This window comes from Marmota marmota, unplaced genomic scaffold (genome assembly GCF_001458135.2).
Source record: "Marmota marmota marmota unplaced genomic scaffold, marMar, whole genome shotgun sequence".
Classification (NCBI taxonomy): domain Eukaryota; kingdom Metazoa; phylum Chordata; class Mammalia; order Rodentia; family Sciuridae; genus Marmota; species Marmota marmota.
Genome location: NW_026000225.1, coordinates 2,422,381 through 2,448,088, shown reverse-complemented (window position 1 = coordinate 2,448,088; position 25,708 = coordinate 2,422,381). Strand labels below are relative to the sequence as shown.

Sequence of the window (25,708 nt, the reverse complement as noted above, 5' to 3'; positions counted from 1 at the left end):
GAAGGAGACCCTCAGGGTTATACAGTGGAGGGGGTAGAGAGAGAGGAGGGGAGGGGAGGGTAGAGGTGGGGAGGGGGGAGGGTGGAGGATGGGAAAGGCAGCGGAGCACAACAGACACTAGGATGGCAATTTGTAAATCAATGGATGTGTAACTGATGTGATTCTGCAATGTGTGTATGGGGTGAAGGTGGGAGTTCATAACCCACTTGAATCAAAGTGTCGAATATGATATGTCAAGAAATTTGTAATGTTTTGAACAACCCACAATAAAAAATTTAAAAAAAAAATTTACTTATTTAAGAGCTAAGTTTTAAATAGGTCATTAATTTAAAATGTTTTAAAAACTACAAAGTGACATTCTTATTGTGGATTTTGGAAGTTGCCAGTATAAAAGTACATGTATCAAGAAGTTAAAGCCCCACACCAATTTCCCATTTCTCCATAGAAGAAACCATTGCATCTTTCCAGAACTTTTTCTGTTTGTTAGCATATATGTCAGGAGTTAGGAATTGGGTTTTTTTTTTTTTCTGTTTTAAACATAAATTGAGTCACAACTGCACATATATTATATAGCTGACTTCTATCACCTGGGCCTCTTTCCTTGTCAGTGTACCTCAGCCTGCCTTATTTTTATGACTGTGTACTGTGATTATTTTACATTTCCATGATGATGCATATATTAACTAATGCAAATTCTTACCATTACAAGTAAAACTATAGTAGGTCTATATATATGTGTGTGTGTGTTCATGGGTGAGCATGCTTAAGTTGTATACTTCATGAATGTGTCTGAGAGAAAATGGACAAAATCAGAGTGATGAGCTCTGAACACAAAACAGCACTGTGGAAAGATGACGTTCCTAAACCACGTTCACTTCCTCCCTCTTACTGATTAATATAATTACTGCTCAAAGTGCATTGCTAGACTTCAATGGAAAGTTTTTCTGTTATAATTCCATAGTTACGCTTGAAAGTCAATGTCCTTTGAACAACTTTTATTTCTAAGCTGATTTGTTAAAAAGGGTCGTATATGTAGTCAGAATGCCATGTGCATTAAAGCAGGGCTGCTGACTAATAAAGAACCAAAAAGGTAGCAACCCCAGAGCCGTGCAGCATCCACATTTCAGCTTCTTCCCGCTGGTAGAAATGGGCTGCCTGTCAGGATGGAAGGCAGATGACTCCTTCTTAGTCACATTTATCCACCCAGAAATTTAGATAGTGACATAACATGCAATTAATGGCTTTATTCCCAACTTAATATGCTGATTGTGCCAAATTGGTGATATTTTAGTAATCAATTTATTGACAGGTTAAAGTACATATTTACAAAGTATAGTGTCTTTAAAAATATGGCTTTCTATGCCCAAGAATACAGTATGTTTGGTTTGGTTGGTTGAGAGTTTTATTAAACACACAGTCCAGTTGATTCATTTAAGATTGAGGGAATGGAAAACACAATGACAGATGAGACTTGACCAATGACAACATTGCTCTTCATTTTTATTTCCCAGTGCTAGGTCTGGTTCTTCCCATCTGGGCAATAGCACTCATTTCCTTTGGTGTTGCTCTACTCTTCGCTCTTTTTGTATGGCTCTTTGTGTGTCCATGGATGCGGAGGAAAATAGCAGGTAAGCACTTTTTTATTTCTTTGGAATTACAAAAATTTCTCCCAATTCCTGTGATTTCCCGTGTAACAAACAAGTATCCTCACAAATGGAGGAAATGGAAGTACAGTTAACTCCAGAACATACATTGGGATACAAGCCCAGTCTCGTGGCTCTTGGCTCCTGACTAATTTCTGGCTTAAACTTTTTCTTAGTAACTTGTGACTCAGGTGAGCAGGGGCTCTCATTGCCATTAGTAACAGGAAATAAACTATGCATCCAAGTTCTGTCAGCCTGATGAAAATCAATACCCTTCAGGGAGATGCAAATTAATAACACAGGAGATATTACTTCCAACCCACAAGAATCAGTAAAAATTTGAAACAAACAAGTAATTCCAAGTGTTGGTGGAAATTCCAAGTGTTGGTGAGGAAATGAAATAACTGCAATTCTCATACACTTATGGGGAAATGTAAAGTAATTCAACCACTTTGAAAATTAGCTTAGCAGTTGTTTTATAAAGGTAACCATATACTTACCATATGACACAGAAGTTTCACTCCTAAGTAGTTATCCAAGAGAAATAAAGATGTAAGTTCATAAAAAGACATACTACATCTACATACAAATCTTTTAGTCATAATAGCCCCAAAATGGAAACAATCCAGTGTTCACCAGCAGGTAAGTGGTGTATATATTTGTATAATAGAAGACTACTTAGCAATAAGGAGAATTGAACACCATATAAGGAATGTCATAGATGTTATATTGAACAAAAGAAGCCAGATACAAAAGAATGCATATGCCATATGACTCCATGTTTCATAAACTCTCTGTAAGTTTACCTTAAGAAATTTTATGGATGTTTCCTTAAAATTCAAGTATAGTGAAAACTAAGTGAAAATGAAGAAATCACCAGTTGCCTGGGAGTTTGGAAATGATTTAAAGGGACACAAAGGAACTTTTCAGGAACATGGGAATATTTATTCATGTTTTAATTGGGGAAATGGTCATAGAATATGCTGATTTGTTACCGATTATCCACCATTTAAAATATCTGGATTTTGCTAGGTGCATTGGCACATACCTGTAATCCTAGTGACTGGAGAGACTGAGGCAGGAGGATTGCAAGTTCAAAGCCAGTCTCAGCAACTTAATGAGGCCCTAAACAATGTAGTGAAACCTGTCTCAAAAAGGGCTGGGGATGTGGCTCAGTTGATAAAGGCCCCTGGGTTCAATCCTTGGTCCCCAAAATAGTTAATTAGATAGATAGTCAATCTGGATTTTATCATATGTAAATTATACCTAAAAAAAAAACAATTTTAATCTGGGCATAGTTATCCCAGAGACTCTGGAGACTGAGGCAGGAAGCTCACAAGTTCGAGGCCACCCTTAGCAACTTAGTGAGGCCCTAAGCAATTTAGCAAGATCCTGCCTCAAAATAAAAAATAAAAAAAAGCAAGAGATGCAGCTCAATGTAAAAACACCACAGGGTTCATCCCCAGTCAAAAAACAAAAAACTAAAAGAAGAACTACCTAAACTGTGGTTAGGCTGGTTATGTGACTCAATGGCTGGGTTTGGTCCCCAGCACCACAAGCAAAGGAAGGAAGGAAGGAGATAAAATATGCCTAGAAAATCAGTCAGGGTATTTTGCTATTATTACCAGCAACATAGTTGAATTTCAAACCTTGAAGCCACATGCTTTTATGGGGCTCACAAAAAGAGAGAGAAATATTTAAATTTATTCCTAGAATGTGCCTTACAGTCATGTTTCAATATGGGCATATCTGAATTCGAAAATCCATGTTTCAAAAAAAAATTAGATAATATGCAAGAGTCAGTACAGCAAAGATGTTGGTTCTTCTCAGATTGATCTACAGACTGAAATAATTAAAATAAAAATCCCAGGAGGATGTTTTGTTGATCTAGACAAGCTACTTTTAATATTTATATATAAGTTCAAAGAAACTAGAATAGCCAAAATAATTTCTGAAAAATTAGAATAAAGTTGGAGGATTCCTACTAACTGACTATAGGACTTATTGTCCTGTAGTCCCGTAGGCTATAGGAGCTCAGTGGTGAGCTACACCCCATTACTGGAAAGAAACGAAAAGAAGAAAAAAAAAAGACTTACTGTAAAGCTACATGACAGTGTGATTTATGAAGAGATAGACATGTAAATTAATGGAACAGAATACAATACAGAAATAGACCCACACAAATTTGGCAAATGAGTTCTTCACAAAGATTCAAAGGAAAAATATGCCTAGAAAATCAGTCAGGAAGAAGGGATAATCTTTTCAACAAATGGTATTGGAACTGTCAAATATCCATATGCCAAAATAAGAACTTTACCCTAAATCTTAAACCTTACAAAAATTAAGGGCTGGGGATGTGGCTCAAGCGGTAGCGTGCTTGCCTGTCATGCACGGGGCCCTGGGTTCAATCCTCAGCACCACATAAAAATAAAATAAAGATGTGTCCACTGAAAACTAAAAAATAAATATTAAAACATTCTCTCTCTCTCTCTCTCTCTCTCAAAAAAAAATTAACTCAAAAAGCACTGTATATATAAATGGAAAATAAAAAAACAAGACTTTGGTTGGAGAAAAACAGAAGAAAAAACTTTTGTGATATTGGGTTAAGCAAGGGTTAACATATGACCCCTAAAACATGATCCATGTAAGAAGAAATTGATAAATTACACTTTACCAAGATGAGAAACTATTCTTTTCTTAGAAGTACTATTAATAGAAGTTTCTTGTATTCATAATATATAAAGAAATTTCAGAAAACAAATAACTGAGTTAAAACAGCTAAATATTTGAGTAGGCACTTCACCAGAGAAGAGAGATGAATTGCAAATAAGCCCCTGACAAGGTGTTCAGCATCACTAACCATCAGGGAAATGAAATAACCATGAGATATCACTACACTCCTATTTGAATGGCATTTAAAAAAAAAAACTGACAATGCTAAACACTGATGAGGAAGAAGAACAGCTGGAACTCTCATATATTCCTGGTGGGAATGTAAAATGGCACAGGAAGACAATTGGGCAGTGTTCTTACAAAGTTAAAAATATATTTACCATAAATACCACTCCTGAGTAATTCCCCAGAGAAATGAAAACTTAAGTTCACACAAAAAAACTGTTCACAGCACCTTTATTTATATCACCAAAAGCTGGAAACAATCCAGAATATCCACAGAATGAATTAATAAATCTTGGTGCCCCCACACATTGGAATCCTACTCTCAACATTTGAAAGGAACAAACTGTCAATTTATGGGTGAATCGAAAGGCATTATGCTGAGTAAAAAGGAGCCAGTCTCAAAAAATGACATGTCATGATTTTATTTAGATGACTTTCTGAAGAAAGCAAAAGTGTCAGGTCAGAGACTGGATCACTGGTTGTCATCGTTACGATGGGGCAGAGGGTCTGACTACAGAGTTTTGGGGACAGTGGAACTTTCCATGTTCTGGTAATCACCACTACATACACAGTTCTATGTTTGTTTTAAAAGTCAGATTTATACAGACACATAATCAGATTAGTGCATGTAAATTTAAAAACTAATAATTTTTAAAATTCACATTAATTCATGCAACATCAAACTAATTAGTGAAACCATATCATTAATTAATTAAAACCCAGCTTCTTATTCCCATGGAGCTGCTTCCTGCCCTGTCCTATCGTGAGAATAAACATTCCCTTCTGCATTCACACAGACAACTATCCTGAGATGAGCCATTCTTACTCATGCTATTTGCCTGGTTTAATCTGTTGGAGTCATGAAATGTACATAAATGCTTTGATTTTTAAATACTTTTCCTGATAACTAAACCTTAATGTCAAGACCTTAAAATCTTTGCTTTCCAGGTTTGGGCTGTAATGTCACAATAGGAAATTGATACTATTCCCATGCTAGCTTTCTACAAGGTTTTTATTTAATCAAATTTGTATATTTTGAGATTTCAGTACTTCAAAAAGTACTCAGTATTTCAAAAAAAAAAAAGAAATATTATTTTTATGTGTGTATTTTAAGTACAGATTAGTGATTAAGGGCATGGACCAGGACCACAGAGCTACTGACTGAATTTAAATCTTAGAGCAAAGGGGAAAAGGGAAGGGAGGGGGCATAGGAGTAGGAAAGATGGTGGAATGCAATGGTCATCATTACCCTAAGTACGTGTGAGAAGACAAGAAGGATGTGACTCTACTTTGTGTACAACCAGAGATATGAAAAATTGTGCTCTAAATGTGTAATATGAATTGTAATGCATTCTGTTGTCATATATAACAAATCAAAATCTAAATAAATAAATAAATGTTAAATTTAAATGCCGCTTACTATCTGTGTGAGCTGGCTGGGGCCAATGATTTAACCTCTCTGTGCCTCAGTTTGCTCACTAGCAAAATGAGAAAAAATAATAATACCTGTCATATAAATGTTAATTTTTGTTATAATATTTACAAATATTATCTTTCATCTAGATTATAAACAACTTAAGATGAGCAATCTTTATGTACTTTTTTTTTCTTTTTGCAGTGCTAGGGATAAAACCCAGAGCTTCAATATGACCCTGAGTCACACCTGCAGTCCTATGTATATTTTATATTTTTACATATGTGTTCCCTGTAAGGCATAACAAATTTAATTTAAAAAAAAATCAATCTCTATAATCTGACTGTCTAGGTAGAGAGAAAGATAGATGATAGAGACAGATATGTGTAAGGGTGTCCAGAAGAGGAACTGAAAGTTCATTTTCATTTCATTTATGTAGGTGAGAGCTTAGCAATTTGCTCAAGATAATTATTAGCAGCAGCACCATGTATCAGATTTGATTAAAATAATACTTTTGAGCTTTAAAACAACTTCTTAAAATTTCATAGTTTATTTTTTGTTTCGTTTTATGTCGTCCAGGCTGGCCGCAAACCCCTGGACCCAAGCCATGCTCCTGCCTCAGCCTCCTGAGTAGCTGGGACTACAGGCATAGGCCACCACCCCCCTTCTTTGTTTCTTTTTAAAGTGAAGGATTTTTTTTTTTTAAGTAAGTAGGATCTTCCTATTCCTTTGAAGGAAAAATATTTTCTTGTTTCATAAAATTTGGTATGATAAAGAAATCTGAAACCAATAATTCATAGACCAGAAGAAAATAAAAAATGCTAGAACAATATCTGTGAAGACAGAAAGGATAAACTGGAAAATTTTAGTGATTCTGAGGTTAATTTAAGGAAATAGGAGGCCAGTCTAGATGATTGTGGATTTACAGAACATTGTCCCTGGGAGAGCTCTGGGTGATCAAATTTAACCCTCTCTTTTTTGTGGTTTTTAGATGTAGTAACTCAGGCCCTAAATACTCATCTTTTTCCTTAGTAGATAAATTTCCCGGCTAGAGTTTTACAGATAATTAAGCTTTTTACTTTATTTTCTCAGGCTAGCTGTACCTTATTTTCTCCCAAAGTAAGTGCTAAAGCATAGAGATATATTCACATTTTAATATTCACTTTTCAGTAACAGAATTCTCTTCCGAAAGTTGTAGTTATAATTCTATTTTCTCTAGGAAAATTACAGAAAGAGGGTGCTTTATCACGAGTATCTGAGGAAAGCCTCAATAAAGTCCAAGAAGCTGAGTCCCCTGTCTTCAAAGAGCTCCCAGGTGTCAAGGCAAATGATGACAGCACCGTCCCTCTAACAGGATCATCTGGGGAAGCATCTGGGGCCTCAGAAGGCACATCATCGGGGAACCACCCACGCGCCTCCTATGGTAAGACTCGCCTGCAGAACTTGGGGTTACCAGAGGTGCGAAGGCATTTCTCAGATGATCAGCCAGGCCTGCGTGAAGATCCAAAAGTTTTCTCCAATGTCATGAGTTTCAGTGTTGGTGCTAGAGTTGAACCCAAGGCTCCTCATGTACTAAGCCTGCACTTCACCCCTGTGCTACATCTCTAGTCCCTCAATTCTATGTTTTGAGAAAACCCAGAAGCTAAAGAGAACTCAGGAAGCCATTCCAGGCACCAGAGCAGGCTCTCTCCTGTCCTGTGATTTTCTTCCCAGAGCTATTATTCTTTTGTGAGGTGCCAAGGGCCCACCGCAGCCAGTGGCCGTGCTGCACTCACTCAGCTTACCTGCGCAAATCTTCCCCCAATGCTGAAGACTGGTTCACTCGGCTACTGTAGACGTCTTCCTCGGGGAAGACAAGAAGTGAAGGCTAAGGTTGGAACCCACGGACATGGTCCTACCTAGAATCACAGAAACCTTAGAAACCACCCAGACCACCTGGGGTAACCTTTAGCCTTATAACCTGATGGACAGTGACTACTCAAGACTGTCCAGCCACTTCCCCTCCTGCAAGGTGGGCCCCCAGCACCTGCTTTCCATGGGTTTATTCTCAGGCACAGCTCAGAGAAAACAAATTGGTTTTGGTTTTTGTGTATGCCTCCTGCATGGTGAACATATGCTTTACCACTGAGCTATATTCCTAGTCCTCTAAAGGTGGAAAATTAATTTTGTCCTGCTGATCTGACACATACTGCCTCCCACTGTTAAGAAGCACATAGTACACTACCTATCTAATGTGAACTGCATTTTGCCTCATATAATTAAGGTTTTTTTTTCCTTTTCCATTTTTTTTTTCCTGTAGTACAGAGGTACTGAGGATTGGCCCAGGGGTACTTTACCCCTGAGCTATATCCCCAGATCTTTTTTTTCTTTCTTTTTAGACAGGGTGTTAGTAAGTTGCTGAGGCTGGCCTCAAACTTGTGACCCTCCTGCCTCAGCCTCCCTAGTCACTGGGATTATAAGTGTGCATCACCATACCCAGCGTCATGTATGAAGTTCTTCTAAAATTTCATATTAGAATTCTCCCTTTATAGATAGCTAGAAGCAGAAAAGAGTGCTGTATTTCTGGAAGATACTTTTTAAAAGAACTTATCATTTTGACATACTATGTTGTTAGTTCTGCCCTTTTGTTATATGCTTCCAAGTTTGTTTATATTTTTAATTTTAACCCTATTACCGTACTTTATAGTTAGAAAATGAAGCAAACAGAAAAGAATTAAAATTTTGTATAATCCAACCTTCCAGGACCAATGCCAGGAAATGGTAGGGAGTATTTCTTTGCAGACATGGTTTATATTCAAGATGCTAAAAAATAAAACATTTTGTTTGATTGGTGCCAGGGATGGAACCCAGAGCCTTTGCATATTAAGTGTGCTCTCTTACCACCGAGCTACACCTCTAGTCTTAAATAAAACTTTGTAAAATCCTTTTCAGGAAGGGCCCTTTCCATGACTCATGGTTCTATAAAATCACCGATCTCCAATGGCACATTTGGCTTTGATGGCCACACGAGGAGTGACGGACATGTGTATCACACTGTACACAAAGACTCGGGGCTCTACAAAGACTTGCTGCACAAAATTCACATAGACAGGGGCCCCGAGGAGAAGCCTGCCCAGGAAAACAACTACAGGCTCCTGCGACGAAACAACAGTTACACATGCTACACCGCAGCCATTTGTGGGATGCCAGTTCACTCCACTTTCAAAGCTACTGACTCGTCCTCTGCCCCAGAAGATAGTGAGAAGCTGGTGGGTGACACTGTGTCCTATTCTAAAAAGAGACTTCGCTATGACAGCTACTCCAGCTACTGCAATGCAGTTGCGGAAGCTGAGATCGAGGCAGAGGAGGGTGGTGTGGAAATGAAACTAGCATCTGAGCTGACAGATCCTGGCCAGCCTCGAGAGGATCCTGCAGAAGAAGAAAAGGAAGAGAAGGACACTGCTGAGGTCCATCTCCTGTTCCATTTTCTGCAAGTTCTCACTGCCTGTTTTGGGTCCTTTGCTCATGGTGGCAATGATGTGAGGTAAGTGAAATGTTCATTTGTTTAATCAGTCTGTATTGAGGGTCTCTTGGGTTCCAGAATATAGCAGTAGACAACACAGACAAAAATCCCTCCTACTGGGGGGAGTGCACTAATAATAAACACAGGAGTGACATGCATAGTGCGCTAGATAGTGACGAAGGTTCAAAGAACAATCAAATAGAAAGGGGGAGCTGGTGAAGGGCTGCAGTGGTAGGTAAGTGTGCAGGGAAGAGTGTGTTGAGCCAGGTCTGAAGGAGGTGAGGGAGCCAGCCAGGTGAATGTCGTTGGAAGAGGGAACAGCAGGTGTAAAGGCCAAAGACAGAGAGTACTTGGGATACTCTAGGAAGATCAAGAGCTTTGAGAGAGGAGAGAGTGGAGACTGTATAGTCAGCAAGTAAGTCAGACCTGAAATATGTAGGGCCCCAGAGCACAGAAAAGAATTTCTATCTTCGGGGTGCAGATCCCAGTAGTGGGACCTGCAGTCCCAGCAACTCAGAAGACTGAGGCAGGCAGATAGCATTGAAACAGGGCTTGGGAGGTTTAACAGGAGTTTTCAAAGCAGAAAATGGACACAGGCATTTACTTGGAGGAAATGTTATTATATATTTGGGCCCTCTTGCCTCAATTTTTCTCCCCTGTAAAATAAAAAAACCAGCTCCCAGAGTCCAGTGGCAATAACATGTCCGTCTTAGTTATTCCCAGTGACAACTGTGGTATCAGTGTTAGCACATGCAAAGGCATGGCGGATGTCACACAGGCTAGAGTCTGTGATGAGAGCCAGGCTGTACTCAGGAACTGCTGGCTTGTGGTCACGCTGGAGCAGCAGCAGCCAGTGTCTGTGGCTCCAGAATCCCAGCGGGAGGCATTTAGGTGGGATTGTGCAGAGCCCTGGAGGCTGCCCAGAAGGGCTGCTACGAGGGAGGGTCACTGGTACAGCAACAGTCCCCAGGAGTCCTTCCAGATTGGACTCTGGGTGGAAGGACAGTTGGACTACAAAGTCTGGGATAAATCAAGTAACTGAGCACTTTTCCTTCAGTGGCGTCTTGTGAGGAGGGTCAGCACCACCTGTGGTCTCTGAAGCCTTCCCCACTCTACATTTGCAGACTACATAGCTACCTGGTGTAACTTTAAATTATGGCTTTCAGTGTGATTATGTGGAGGCATTTCTTCCTGCAACAGAGGGAGTCAGGCTGGGGGAAGGTGTGGCCTCCTGCGCAGACTCCATTGGCTCAGCCCCTTTACTATGGAGGAGGCAGCAAAGTCTGCTAGAATCTAGGGGCCTCAACTTTGAGTCTTCATTCTCTTCTAGTTGTGTAGCCCTAGACAAGTCATATGCCTCCCCAAAGCCTCAGTTTCCCAATCTGTAAAATAGGGTCGAATTAGTTCCAAATTCGTAGGGTTTCCGTGAGGATGATGTAAGATTCTGGTATATCATGCTTATGACAGTTTTCCTCACATACTCAGCAACCAATCCATTGTCACCACTCCTATTATTATCATTAACATGCAGGGCTCATGTTTTGGTCTGAATTAGGACACCATGCTGCCACTTTTTTTTACTGCTCAATTATTGACTTCTCTGTGGGTGCTGTACCTAGCCTATGTATACGAAACTTCACTTCTGTTCTTTTTAAAAGAAGTCTTGAAGCCAGACAAGCCTGGGCATCCTCTGCTCTGTTCAGTGTCTTCTGGGTGTTTCCATGTGATTTAATTTGGGGCTCCATGTTATGTCCTATCTTAACTTTTGTGTGCCCCTCACACCACTGCACTCCTCCTCATCTTTAAGAATTCTTCATTGAAGGTCTGGTACTGACAGAGTGTTATGAATTGGGCTCCTCACCTCTAGGAGATTAAGCTTTAGTTAGGGAGATTAGACAAACATATCTATGAAAAAGTAACAAACCACCCCAAAACAGTATTTCAAGTTCAGAGGAAGAATCCGGGTATTCAGCACTTTAGATGACCAGAGTTTGGAACAATTGCTTGCAATTTGGTTCTGGTTTTGAGACTTTGCGCAGGATGCCTCCTGATCACAGCCAGGTTCTAGAAACAATAAACTAACCATGAAAGAGGCTTCTATTCATTCAAGAAAAGTTTGCAATAGGCTTCAATACTGAACCATTTCTAACGTATTCTAATCCTTTTCAAAACAACCCTTTGAGCCAGGTAAGCAATACCTTCAAAGACACCGAGATCACATAGCTAAAAAGAAGCAGATTTGAGAGCCAGTTCTGTGTGACTCTCAGCTTATACTCTGCACAGCTGGACTGCAGGAGGAAACTAGAGCTAGCAAAGCCATTAAAATCCCACATGTGCTGGGCATGGTGGCACACACTTGTAATCCCAGTGGCTCAGGAGACTGTGGCAGGAGGATCACAGGTTCAAAGACAACCTCAGCAACTGAGCAAGGCACTAAGCAACTCAGTGAAACCCCATCTCTAAATAAAATATTCTTTAAAAGGGCTGGGGATTGGCTCAGTGGTTAAGCAATCCTGGGTTAAATCCCCAGTACCCAAAAACAAACAACATGTCAGTTCTCTGCGGGGCTGCCTAAGGCCCGAGGGGCAATAGCCTGTCTCAAGAAAGCATTCGAGTGCCTGAGTGAGCCTGAATTCATGCCTCAGTCCTTCTTCGTGCCAGCAACTTGACCTTGGCCTTGGTTTCCTCATCAGGAAAAAGAAAGTGACAGTGCCTAGTTTGCAGGGGGGGTTGCATGAATTCATGGTGAGCAATAATATTTGTGATTTCATCGTATGGAACCAGACAGATCTACCAAACCAGGAGCTAGTATTAGTAGCAGTAGCAGATGTGGCAGTGGAAATGGAAAGAAATCTGGGGGAAAAAAAGAAGAAAAACAGAACTTGGTTATTATGTCCACTTCTTGTGATTTTTCAGAACTTTTTAAAGAGTTAATAAATGACACACCCATTAGGATGACTGTCAGGACAAAAAAAACCAGAAATGTTGGAAAGATGTGGAAAAATTAGAACCTCTGTGCTCTATTAGTAGGAATATAAAATGGCTTAACCACTATGGAAAACAGAATGGAGATTCCTCAAAAATTTAAAGATAAAACTACCATTTGATCTAACAATCCTACTTCTGGGTACAAATCCCAAAGAATTTAGTGCAGAATTTCAGAGATAATTTGCACACACATGGTCAAAGCAGCCTTATTTACAATAGCCAAGAGGTGGAAGCAACATAAATATCCAATGAAGGATCAATGGCTAAACAAAATGTGGTATATAAATACAGTGGAGTATCAGTCAGACTTAAAAAAAGGAAATCCTGACACATGCTACATCATGAATTAACCCTGAAGACATAAGTGAAATAAACCTGAATAAAGAGATAAATACTATATTCCAATCATCCGAGGCATCTGAAATGGTCAAAATCAGAACCAGAAAGCAGAGTGGCAGTTGCCAGTCGCTGGGGGGAGAGGTGCATAGGATTGCTGTTTACTGAGTATAGAGTTTTACATTTGCAAGATAAAAAAAAAAAAAAAAAGTTCTAGAGACCTATTTCACAGCAGTGTAAGTATACTTAAAATTATTTAACTCTACACTTAAAAATGACTAAGACAATAATTCCAGGTTCTGCTTTTGACTATACAAAAAATATTTTATCACCACTAGACTATGTGATAAGCCACAAGTAAAGTAAGACTCATTCTTGAGACTGAGAAGTCACTGTATATTGTGTGCCATGTGTATATATAATTAATCTTTTTCTTTCCAGTAATGCCATTGGTCCCCTGGTAGCTTTGTGGCTGATTTATGAACATGGTGGAGTAATGCAAGAAGCAGCTACTCCTGTCTGGCTGCTGTTTTATGGAGGAGTTGGAATTTGTACAGGTCTCTGGGTTTGGGGAAGAAGAGTGATCCAGACCATGGGGAAAGACCTCACTCCAATCACACCTTCCAGGTGAGCCAACAGGTTGGGTTGACAGGGCTTGGCTGTTGAGGCCTGCTGTCAAGCCTGAGTTGGTGTCTGAGAGCACCCATGCTGCTTGTCCACCATCGATGATTCCAAGTGAGGAAGGGGCAAAGGACAAGAGTGACCCCCTCTTCCACTTTTGTTCACCACTGGTCACCCCCCTCTGTGACCACACTCCCCTGACTCACCTACAGTGTCACTGAGATGTGGGTCAGAAAGGTTCAGAGGGAAGTAGTAGCTGAAGCAGAGCAGGAGGGAAGGGAAAATGGGAAGCCTGTGGCAGCCCCCAGTGTCCTTCCACTGTTGGTTTTCCCATTGTGAAACCCTGAGAGCAAGTGGAGAGTAAGGGTAGGGCAAACAGCACCAGTGTCTGGGCCCATCTTTCTCCAACATTCCTTATGCACATCAGCTCTACCTGTTCTAGGGAAGCTATCATCAGAGCACATCAGGCTTCTTTTCTGTTTGATTTTCAGCACTATAACAAAATACCTGGAGAGGTAGCTTAGTAGGAGAGCACTTACCTAGCATGCATGAGACCCTGGGTTCAATCCCTAGCATCTAAAAACAAACCAAATACCTGAGATAACCAACTTAGAAAAGATTTATTTTGGATTGCAGATTTAGAGGTTCTAGTCCATCATAGGTTGGCCTCATTGCTTTGGACAGGTGGTGAGGCAGCACTCTGGCAGGAACATGTAGCAGAGAAAAACCACTCACCTCTCAAGCCAGAGAGAAAGAAAAAGCTGGGGTCTCAACATCTCTTTCAAGGGCACACCCCAGTGACCACTAGGTCCCATCTCCCAAAAGTTCTACCACTTCTCAATATACTATCCTGGTCATCAAGCCTTTAATGCATGGGTCTGTGGAAGACATTAAGGATCCAAAGTATAAACATCAATGCTGCTGTTTCAGTGTAGTACTCTGATTTTAAGTCCTTTGGGTATATACCAAGGAGTGGAATAAGTTGGTCAAATGATGGTTCCATTCCAAGTTTTCTGAGGAATCTCCATACTGCTTTCCATATTGGCTGCACCAATTTGCAGTCCCACCAGCAATGTATGAGTGTGCCTTTTCCCCCACATCCTCGCCAACATTTATTGTTACTTTCATTCTTGATAATTACCAGTGAGATGGAATCTCAGTGTAGTTTTAATTTGCATTTCTCTAATTGTTAGAGATATTAAAAAACGTTTTTTCATATATTTTTTGACCACTCATATTTCTTCTGTGAAGTGCCTGTTCAGTTCTTTTGCCCATTTATTGATTGGGTTCTTTGTTTTTTTTGTTTTTTGGGGTGGGGGGGTTTTGGTATTAAGTTTTTTGAGTTCTTTATATATCCTGGAGATTAGTACTCTATCTGAGGTACAGGTGATAAAGATTTTCTCCCATTCTGTAGGTGCTCTGTTCATGGTCTTGATTATTTCCTTTGCTGTGAAGAAGCCTTTTAGGGGCTGGGGATGTGGCTCAAGTGGTAGCGCGCTTGCCTGGCATGCGTGCAGCCGGGGTTCGATCCTCAGCACCACATATAAAACAAAGATGTTGTGTCCGCCGAAAACTAGAAAATGAATACTAAAGAATTCTCTCTCTCTCTCTCTAAAAAAAAAAAAAAGCCTTTTAGTTTGATACAATCCCATATATTGATTCTTGACTTTACTTCTTGTGCAATGTTTACAGCAGTTCAACTTATAATAGCCAAGCTATGGAACCAATCTAGGTGCCTACAACAGATGAATGGATAAAAAAAAGACATGGTATATATACATAATGGAATATTACTCAGCCATAAAGAAGAATGAAATTATGGTATTTGCCAGTAAATGAATGGAATTGGAGAATATGATGCTAAGTGAAATAAGCCAACCCAAAAAAACCAAATGCCGAATGTGCTCTCTGATATGTTGATGCTAATCCGCAACAAGGGAGAATAGGGAGGGAAATATTAGAAGTTTATTGGATTAGACAAAGGGGAATGAAGGGAAGGGAAGAAAGATGGGAATGGGAAAGACAGGAGAATGAATCAGACATAACTTTCCTATCCTTATATATGAATACACAACCAGTGTAACTCCACATCATGTACAACCACAAGAAATGGGATCCTAATTAGAATAAGTCATATTCCACATATGTATAATGTGTCAAAATACACTCTACTGTCATATATATCTAAAAAGACAACAACAAAAAGATCCAAAGTAGTGCCTTCCTTTCCTAAAAATTCTCCATCTACCCCAGCTCTCACTCACCATCCTTCTGTAGTTACCTTAGGCATCCTCCCTCTAGCTCAGCCAGATGGGATGTGCCCCTGCTATTCTGGGGCGGGGGTGGGAGGGGGGTCCGGAGCTTTACATGTGGTCGTTCTCTCATATAGCTTCTAGATATATAAGGGGTTAATTGACAAACTTAGAACTTTCAGAATACAACTACCTATTACAGGAAGTCTGCTCTTGTTTTAAAATGTACTAGAGCTCTTCATTTGCAATTTTTTTCTGATTTTCAGTTTACCCCTTGAGCTTCATTTTAACAAGATTCTTTTAGAAGGTTGCTTTGAAGAAACATTAATAATCTGTGAAAAAATTGCTTTTTTGTAATAAGCACACATTTAAAAAATGAAAGCATAGTTTTTCTTATGCTCCTTTAGAAAAATGACTAATTTATCATCTTATTACACAGCACGAATTTCTGACCCAGTTCCTGCAGTGTGGGGTTTTTGAAAACATTTCAGAAAAAAAAGGCTTTTTGGGACTGTCAACAGTATAATGCAGAGTCTTAGTGTGAATTGTTGCCATTATGCAGCAGTTTCTTGTTCTGCTAATGGCAGTCTGTCCCAGTCAGCAGTCAACCAAAGAATGTTCTGGTGAGACTTTGCACCCACGGGGTGTCCGTGAGGCCAACAAAGAGCGCCTATGATATGTCTTCTTGTGCTCCCTCCTGCAGCGGCTTCACCATTGAACTGGCCTCGGCATTCACTGTGGTCATCGCCTCCAACATTGGGCTTCCTGTCAGCACCACACACTGCAAGGTAGGCCTCTGCCAGCAGAGGATTGTCCTTTCATGGGGCTGCTAGGATCAGCCCAGAGTCACCAAGTGAATTCCAGAAAAGCTGGTAGCTCTTTTTATATGTGATTGTGTGTGGGGTGGAAAAAAGCATCTCAGGGTTTGCCAGGTCTCCAGAAGCTTGTTGGATGTGCATATTTGCTTTCTTCAAACTGACCCTTCTGACCAACCGTCTTTCCTGCTCTGTAGTACGGCACCTTTTACTGTTCAAACTTTGCTCTCTCAATGCGTGAATACAAGAACCTTCCTTCCTTACACATGGGCTTCGCGCTTCTCTTTTAGCTTGTGCCTCCCTCATCGTTTCCACTCTGGATTTTGCATTAAGGTCATGTGTGTGCTAACCATGTGGCTCAAATAGGGCATGCCCTGAGTTCCAACTCATTGCTGGGTTCCAGGGCTTGACCATGGAAGTAGAAATAGAAATAAATAAATTATCTCAATGGCTGTGTCAGGGTTTTTCTCCTCCTATATCATGTTTAAAGTGACTATAAAGCCTTAGAGTAAGTTCCAAATGAACTTAAATTCCAAGTATGGACCCTTGCTGAGTGCTCTAAGACGCAGAGCTGAACAAAAGGGAATTCCTTGTCATGGTGGTCAAATGGAGCAGTGAGGAGTTTTAATTATTAATGAAGAAGAAATAGACTCCATGAGTTTCGGGAGATTATCTAAAGTCAAGCAGGGAGAACCAGAACTAGAATACAGTTACGATAGCCTAAGTCTGCCCAGAATCTGAAGATAATTCCAAAATATCCCCCATGAGCCTTCTGTATGCAGAAATACTCACTACCCTCAACAAAGCAAAAGCCACTTCTAGATTTTTCCCTAGTTTCATTTATTCATATCATTCAAGAAAAGCTCATTTGTACTTGCCATGCTCTGGGCTCCTGGGGGAATACAGCAGCCATAAGATAGGCATGGTTATCTACATTTACCTATGACTTTAAAATTCCAGCCAATATGTTTATAAACAAATGCCAGTTAAATGCAAATGACTTTGTACTTCAAACGTTTAGATAGGGTGGCATTTATAAGAGTATTCTAAGTGGGCTGGCACGTTTAAGACAAAGCTGGGACATGTGGCTTGAAGAGTCAGCCTCAGTGGAAAGAAGTTTCTTGTTTTTTTTTCCTTTTTTTGCTACAATTAGAAAAACCTCAATTTTTATAAATTCTCACTATAAAAATCACTTCCACTTACCAAGTATATGCAGAATTCCAGGCCCTGTGCTTAATGCTTTATTCCTGCAGAATACAACATTAACTTCCCATAGTAACCCTGTGAAATTAGTAGTTATTCCCAGTTTATAGATGAGAAAACTGAGGCCTCCGGAGTTAGGTCACTTTCCAAAAATCATAGAGTTATCATGTGATAGAACCAGGATTCAAATCTTCATCTCATGCTATGTACCTCCTAATTGTAGTCACGATAGTCATTGTCATGGTAACCAACCCATGACTAACGTGTAGGGCAAGTATTTGCTGGGTACTCTTTGGAGTGTACCCAAAGAGATAAAATATTAATTCCATTTTATCTTCCCAAGAACTTTTAAAAATATATATATAGAGAGAGAGAGACACAGTGCCTTTATTTTATTTTTTTATATGGTGCTGAGGATCAAACCCAGAGCCTTCCACATGCGAGGAAAGCACTCTTCCACTGAGCTACAACCCCAGCCCTTCCCAAGAACCTTTTGAAGTGGATACTAAGATTTCTCCAGTTTCACATATGTGGAAACCAGGGCTTAGAAAGGTTAAGTAATGTGCCCAAGGCTGCACAAGCAAGGAATGGTCACACTGAGGTATCAACGTAGGCTGTGTGGTTCCAAGCCCTGCTCCCCAATTCTCTGCTCTTGCCTCTTCAGGATAAGGGAGAGGACAGGGATAGGTGTGAGGTGCTCCTATCAATCATCATTGTTATTTTTCTAATTTTGATTATTTAAAAAATTATCAAAGGGACTGGGGTTGTAGCTCAGTGGTAGAGCACTCACCTAGCATACATGAGGCCCTGGGTTCCATCCCTAGTACCACAGTATATAAAAATAAGAATCACTAAAGAAGTACATATTTATTGAAATATTTCAAATAATGTGAAACTATGAACGAAAAGTGGCCATCAGAAGACTGAGGCAGAAGAATTGCAAGTTTGAGGCCAGCCTCAGGAAGACCCTGCCTCAAAATAAAAAATAAAAAGGGCTGGGATATGGCTCAGTGGCAGAGGGAGTGACCCTGTGTGCAATCCCCAATACTTACAAAAAAAACAAAAAAGGACCATCTTCTTCCCCCTATTGTACCTCACTTCAATTCTCCATTTCACTATGTGGGAACATAGAAAAAAATACATATTGTTTTCCAAGTTTTTTTTCCAAGGCTTTTACTTTTTTATGTTTTTATTGGTACATTATAATTATACACAATAGTAGGAGTCATTGTGAGTTATTCATCAATTTCAATCCCAGTGTGCCCAAGTACTCTTGCCTGCCCCCACCCTCCAATCCCCTTCTACTCTCCTGGTTTCCCTTCAATGGGTGCATTATAATTATACGTAAAAGTGGGATTCATTGTGATATATTTGTACATGCACATAGCATAAAGGATTATGTAGCAATAGTTGGCTCTTTGAAAATATTAACAAGATTGTTAAACCCTTAAACTTTTTAACTTTTCTGTAGGCATAAATAATCACTGTCTTTTTAATGGTTAACTGCACTTTAGCAACCTTTTAAAAGCATGCTCTCACACTAGTTGAAATATCTCTTAAAAAAAAATAAATAAATAAACAGCACCAGTTTGGTTTTCCTAGGTAACTGTTACTTACCTAACTACATTAGCATTTACACTAATGTGTAAAGTATTATAACTGATAATACTGACTTTGCTAGTAACACTAAAATCTAGAACACAACTTCTAGAAATAGATGAAAAGTATAAAATGCCTTTAAAAAGTAATCTATTCATTTTTATCTTTTAATATTATTTCTCCAGTATTTATATTTACACTATAATAAAGAGATGTTATTAAGGGATTTATATCCAGTTTGTACAGGACCTTTGTGAAGAATATGCTATTGTTGACCTAAAGTAGCCATACAAAGCATTTGATAAGTTTTGTGTCTGTGGGATGTGATTCTTGTTGGCACCTAAAGCAAGTCTTCTTCTCATTGGACCACAGTGGGATGTCATCAGTGAAATGGACAAGACAGAGCTCAACTTGGATTCTTGACAGTTTGTTCAGTGTCATTGATCATGGACTTCTGGACAAAGACCAGAGCTAGTCACTTTAGGAGGCACAAGTAGAGTCCTGGCTCATGAGAACATACAGGGCTGTGGGAGAGCAAACCACTCTCATCAAGTCCAGATAATAGAAGTGCAAGGAAGAGGTCACAGCTGCCATCGCCCTATAACACTTACTCTCTTAGATCGCATATTTCCTGTGCATGCAACAATCCCCAAATGGCAAACGTGGGATGAAGTATGAGAGATGTGGGATGGTATTAAGAATGGGGCCTGTGTGGGGGGAGCCATGAGTCCGTACACATTCAGAGGGTGTTGATGTCCACATAAAATCATAACCAGATTGCATCCAATTTTCAAGAGTAATTATCCTGCATTTGATTTTTAAGTTTCTTACTTGGAGCCATCCATTTGAAGGTGGGCAAACGTAGGGAAATTGGCAGGAAAAAAGATGGAAACTCTTTTTTTAAATGAGCTCTTGAGTTTATCTGGGTAGATTTCATTTATTCATACTTTCACCTAAGGGAACATAATTTAGTGCATAGTTTAAATTTTGTCATAACCTATTTAAAATGTTTTGTGATATGAATGTTAGCTGAATGTTTAATTCAGAAAAGAACAAATAGAAAAAGTGTATCACATTTTATTTCAAAAGCACATATAAAACAATCTGCTTTGATTATAGATTTTGCTCTCTAGAAGCATTTACATTTTATACATTTTTGTGTTTCATATCAGAGGGCTCAGCTTACTAGATATTTTCCTGGGGTAAAACCTCTGAGTAAGGTCAAAAGCTTGGGGTTGTGGTTCAGTGGTAGAGTGCTCGTCTAGCATGCGTGAGGCACTGGGTTCTATCCCCAGTACCACGTAAAAATAAATAAATAAATAAATAAATAAAGGCATTGTGTCCATCTACAACTAAAAAAAAATTTTAAAAAGAAAATCTGGGGCCCTTTTAAAAAAAAGTCTTCATTAAAGAAATATAAACTAGTCTTTGAAATAAAAGTATCCTGAAATATTCAGCAATTTGTTAATTGTTCACTTCTGTGAACCTTAATCCACTTTGATCTTTAGCTCTAAAGCATAACGCATACCACATTAAGACCATTGCTGAACACAAACACTTGTTTGTGAGCTTTCTGATAGGAATTCTGAGTGGTCTTATTTAAAATTTTTTAATTCCATAGTGGGCTGGATTGAGATTACTGTCACTTGTGAATTATCCACATTGTCAACCTGTTAGTGACATAGAGGATTTCAACTGGTGTTAGGATTTAGAACAGCATATAAGAAATCCTAAGGATTTAAAAATTTAGAATTACAATTTCTAATTTAATCTCTGATTTTGCTCTCTGTTTTCCCTACTCCTTAATAGTTCTGCTATTGGTTTTATGATGATGATCTTAAGCTGGACCCATATTTAATTTATTAAAAGGCAAGTTAGAATACAGAAAAAAATGTTCTTTTATATCAACAAAAGACACAATCAGTAGTGATGACATAATACTGTGGAACTTTTATGAGCCAAATAACATATAACAACTAAATCATGTACATTAAGTGAAACTGTCACAACTTAGACATTAGTATGTCCAATTCTATAACAAATGAAGCAGAGGAAAAAGTACTGAGGGGTAAAAAAGGACTTACACAGTATAATTACCAGCTGTATATCAAATTGGTACCCTACTAATCATAGGCTTTCTTATTGGGTATCATGAAAATGAATCATAAATTCAGAAGACTATTGACAAAATTTTAAAAATAGAAGTTGTATTAACTAACTACAACCTCTAATCACAGTGTGTCAAGCTAGAAATTAAGTAAATATTGGAATAAGAATGTATCCCTTGGAGCTGGATGCAGTGGCACGTGCCTATAACTGCCATTAACTCAGGAGGCTGAGCCAGGAGGCTGAGGCAGGAAGATTAAAAGTTTGAGGGCAGCCCCAGCAATTTAGTGAGACCCTGTCTCAAAATAAAAAGTAGAAGGGGCTAGGAATGTAGCTCAGTGGTAGAGCTCCCTTGGGCTCAATCCCCAGTACTATACACACACACACACACACAGAGATGTCCCCTTGAACAGTTTTTAATGCTTTTTAAAGTAACAATTGAATCAAGGAGTTTTAAAAACAATACAGTGACAGCTTTCTTGGAAAATACTAAAAACTCTGTGCATGTGTGTTTCTGTGTGTACACATAGCAAAACCTGTGGCAACTGAACCTCCACTAAAATGAAAATGCCTATCTTTAAATGGTTCAGTTTATCAAAGGAAAAATAAAATAAGCAAATATTTCAAATTAGGATTTTATAAAAAGTCCACAACAATAAAAATTCTGAAGAAAGATATAAGAGTATAACCAATTAAAACAAATTTAAAAATTAAAAAAAAAGATGGTCAACTGAAAAAAAGAAAGATTTAAGAAGTATTTAAAGCAAATTTTTTTAAATAGTGAAGAAGGAGATAGAGTGGTTACTAATAAAATTTTATCAAATCACATCAAAGGAAAACAAAGGAAGAGGAGTTAAGTTAAAAGGAGAAAAGACATTGTACGAACAGATATAGAGAATTTGGTGTTTTTTCTTGAAATGGTGTTACTATGTTGCCAAGGTTGGCCTTGAACTTCTGGGCTCAAGCAATCCTCCCACCTCAGCCTCCCAAGCAGCTAGGACTCCAGGTGTGCTCTACCCTGTCCAGCTTGAAGAGAATTTTTTTTTTTTTTTATCATGAAAGGAACCACACAGCTATATCTGAAGGATCTGAAAACCAATGTGAAATGAGTTAGCTTTTGCAAAATGTACATGACAAAAAAATACTGACATAAGAGGTAGAAAAATGTAGAGAAACCTGACCAGAGCAATAGAATGAAAATAAGGGAGTTCTCCAAAAAAAGTTATCCTCCCCAAAAGAGCAAAAAGAATGTGGCACTTCTGACTCCTGTTCTAATTCATCATTTCTATTAAAAAAATAATAATAGATAATTCCATTATCATATAAATTTTCCACAATGTAGGAGGAAAAAAAAAGCAAAACAAAACTAGAATATTTCCAGTTTATTCTATAAAGCATACACTGAATAACCCTAATTCTGAAAATCTAACTTAAAATATCACAAACAATTGTGAAAATTCAGCAAATTGTGGTAAAATGTAAGAATATAGGGAACATAAAATGTATTGCTTTAATCATTTTAAGTGTAAAACTGTGTGTCAGTAAGTACATTCACACTGTTGTACACCTGCTGCCCAGTACATTGTCTACCTGAGTACTTTATGTATATCATTAAGTAAAAAACAAACAAATCCACCCACAAAAAAAAATCACAAACAAAAAACCTGTCTTCACCTATGAATATTGATTTAAAACTTTAGGATATTAATAAATGACATCAAAAGAACATTTCAGCACTTGTAAGTAGAACCTTCTGGATTATCAGAAAGTAGGCTCTGTGAATTCTCTATCTCTGTGGGGCCTGACCTCACAGGGGATCCACAGAAATGTGCTGAGTTCCAGGGAAGGTAAGAGGACATCTAGAGCAAAAAGCCCAAGCCCAAGAGAAAGATAAAAAAATCTAGAGCTTATCATCATAGCCAGTTAGAAAAGATAACGGAAATTAAAAGGGAAAAAAAAATTCCTCCATGATTTCAGGAGGGGGAAAAAGTCATTTTAGAATAATCCTAGTAAGAAATGTGAATGATGTATATGCAAAAGGCCTAAGTCTTTGCTTAGAGATATGAAAGAAAACCAGAATATGAGACATACTGTGAGATGGGATGGGGGAAACTAGGTTTTATAAAGATATCTCCAACATACCCGCCCCCGCCCACAGAATTTTTCTTGGTACTTTACAAAATGGGATTATTTGGGGTAGGATAAATTATCAGGAGTATCAAATGGTGTAAAAAGAGAAGTGATGAGGAGAGACTAATGGTATGTGTTCTAAGGAAATATGAGTTAAAAGTAGGTGCTGGGGAAAAGGATCTCTTCTCCCTTTTTCTTCACTATTATTTAAAATTTAGTTTCCTTTTATGTTTCTTACGTTGTTACTGTTTCCGTAGTGTTTAGTGAGTACTAAGTTTCAATTTGGGGTGATGAAAATGGTCTGGAGGTGGATGGTGGTGAAGGTTGCACAACAATCAGATGTACTTAAATGCCTTTAAAAATAGTTAAAATGGTAAGTTTTATGTTATACATATTTTATTACAATATTTTTAAAAATATATATTTGTATAAGAACAGATGAAACCTATCATATATGAGCATGTTTATAGGAGGAAAAAATTTAACCAGTAAGTGACATTGAGTAGCTAGAAAAACAAAATTAGACCCACAGCTCTCCAATTACATGAACATAAATTGATGGCTTTAAATAATATTTTAAGAATATTATTAAATTTAGAATAAAATAGAAAAATTTTATTTTAGAAAATTTAGAATAAAGTAGAATTAGGTATTTGTGAAATATTCAAACTAAGGATAAATCACAGAATAAAAGTATAACATATTTAATTGCATGAAACTGAAAATTCCAAAATGAAGCAAAGCAAAATTCCTAGATTGAGAAAGTATTTATATTAGATATCACAGTTAATATTATTATTCAATAACATTCACACATAAATAAATAAAGGGCACATTAGATTCCAGTATGTTAAATGGGCAAAATACATGAAAAAAAAACAACTTTTATATGTTAAAAACTAGAAGGAATGAAATTGGGTAACTACACAAAAGAAAGTTCAACTGGCACAGAGGTGTACACCTATAATCCCAGCAACTAGGGAAACTGAGGCACAGATCACAAATTGGAGTCTCTAGTCTCAGCAATTTAGCAAAGCCCTAAGCAACTTTATAAGACCCTGTCTCAAAAAAGCAAAAGCCCTGGGGATGTTGCTCAATGGTAAAGTGCCCCTGGGTTCAATCCCCAGTCTTAAAAAAAAAATGAAGTTCAGCCTTAGTTGTGATTAAAGATATGCAAACTGGGCTGAAGATTAACTGCCTTTAAATATGCTAGTTTTTTGGTTTCCAGTTTGCTTCCATCTTAAGTGTTCTATTTTATTTTTCTGTAGTTAAATTACTCATGCTTTAAATCACCTTTCCTGTTTGAATCTCATTGGCCACTGTTAAGTGTTTGGAGATTAATAGAGACAAAGCATATTTTATGTAGTTCTTTAAAATCCAACTTGCATGTGACCAAGGGGCACCCTATTAAACTCTCAGCATAATCAGTCCCCCTGTGAGGCATGAGATATTAAAAGCATTGTATTTTCTTAGGATTTTCATTTTCTAGGATAACGTTATCTTTTTTTTTCTTTCAAAAATTTCAACAAGCTATAAATGAACTTTGAGTGTTTTTGAAAAATACTCGAATTAATATTAACATTCTAATTTGCACATGTCCATATCTGTCACCTTATGAGTCATAGTTGATAGTTTAGATTCAATAATATTTATGTGAATTGTAGTTGAAAAAGTACATCACAACTATATATGGAATGGAATAATCCTAAAACAATTGTGCCTAACAAACATTTAACAAACTTAGGGGAAATAATTGTCAATTTTATAATGTAGTTTATTTCTGTGCTTAGCCTATTTACATTGGTTAAATGTAAATTTTGTGTCTCACCTTTAAATACAGGGGCCTCGTTTTTACTTTTAAATGTTTGTGCTTCTGCAGGTGGGTTCCGTGGTGGCTGTGGGCTGGATCCGCTCCCGAAAGGCCGTGGACTGGCGCCTCTTCCGTAATATCTTTGTGGCCTGGTTTGTGACTGTCCCAGTGGCTGGGTTATTCAGTGCTGCTATCATGGCTCTTCTCATATATGGGATCCTTCCATATGTGTGATTTGTCTTCTTCCAACCAGTAAACTAAAGGGATAGTCTAGCATGGGTATGTGGAAGGTGTTCCCTCATATCTCTCTCTCTCTCTCTCTCTCTCTCTCCACCCCTCTCCCTCCCTCCCGCCCTGCCATCCCCCGACCCCACACGAACCACACACACAC

At 38.4% G+C, this 25,708-nt stretch overlaps 1 protein-coding gene across 5 annotated transcripts in view; it reads left to right on the top strand.

Moving 5' to 3' along the window:
- The window catches only part of Slc20a2 (solute carrier family 20 member 2), a 103,309-nt gene extending 77,607 nt beyond the window's left edge, over positions 1-25,702 (top strand). For all 5 annotated transcript variants that reach the window (XM_015506220.2, XM_015506218.2, XM_048792855.1 and 2 more), the window contains 6 exons: positions 1,512-1,628; positions 7,175-7,378; positions 8,887-9,478; positions 13,223-13,408; positions 16,358-16,442; positions 25,387-25,702. In XM_015506220.2, coding sequence (XP_015361706.1) covers positions 1,512-1,628; positions 7,175-7,378; positions 8,887-9,478; positions 13,223-13,408; positions 16,358-16,442; positions 25,387-25,551 — 1,349 coding nt within the window. In that variant the 3' untranslated portion in view covers positions 25,552-25,702. The remainder of the gene's footprint in view (positions 1-1,511; positions 1,629-7,174; positions 7,379-8,886; positions 9,479-13,222; positions 13,409-16,357; positions 16,443-25,386) is intronic.
- The last annotated feature ends 6 nt before the right edge of the window (positions 25,703-25,708 follow it).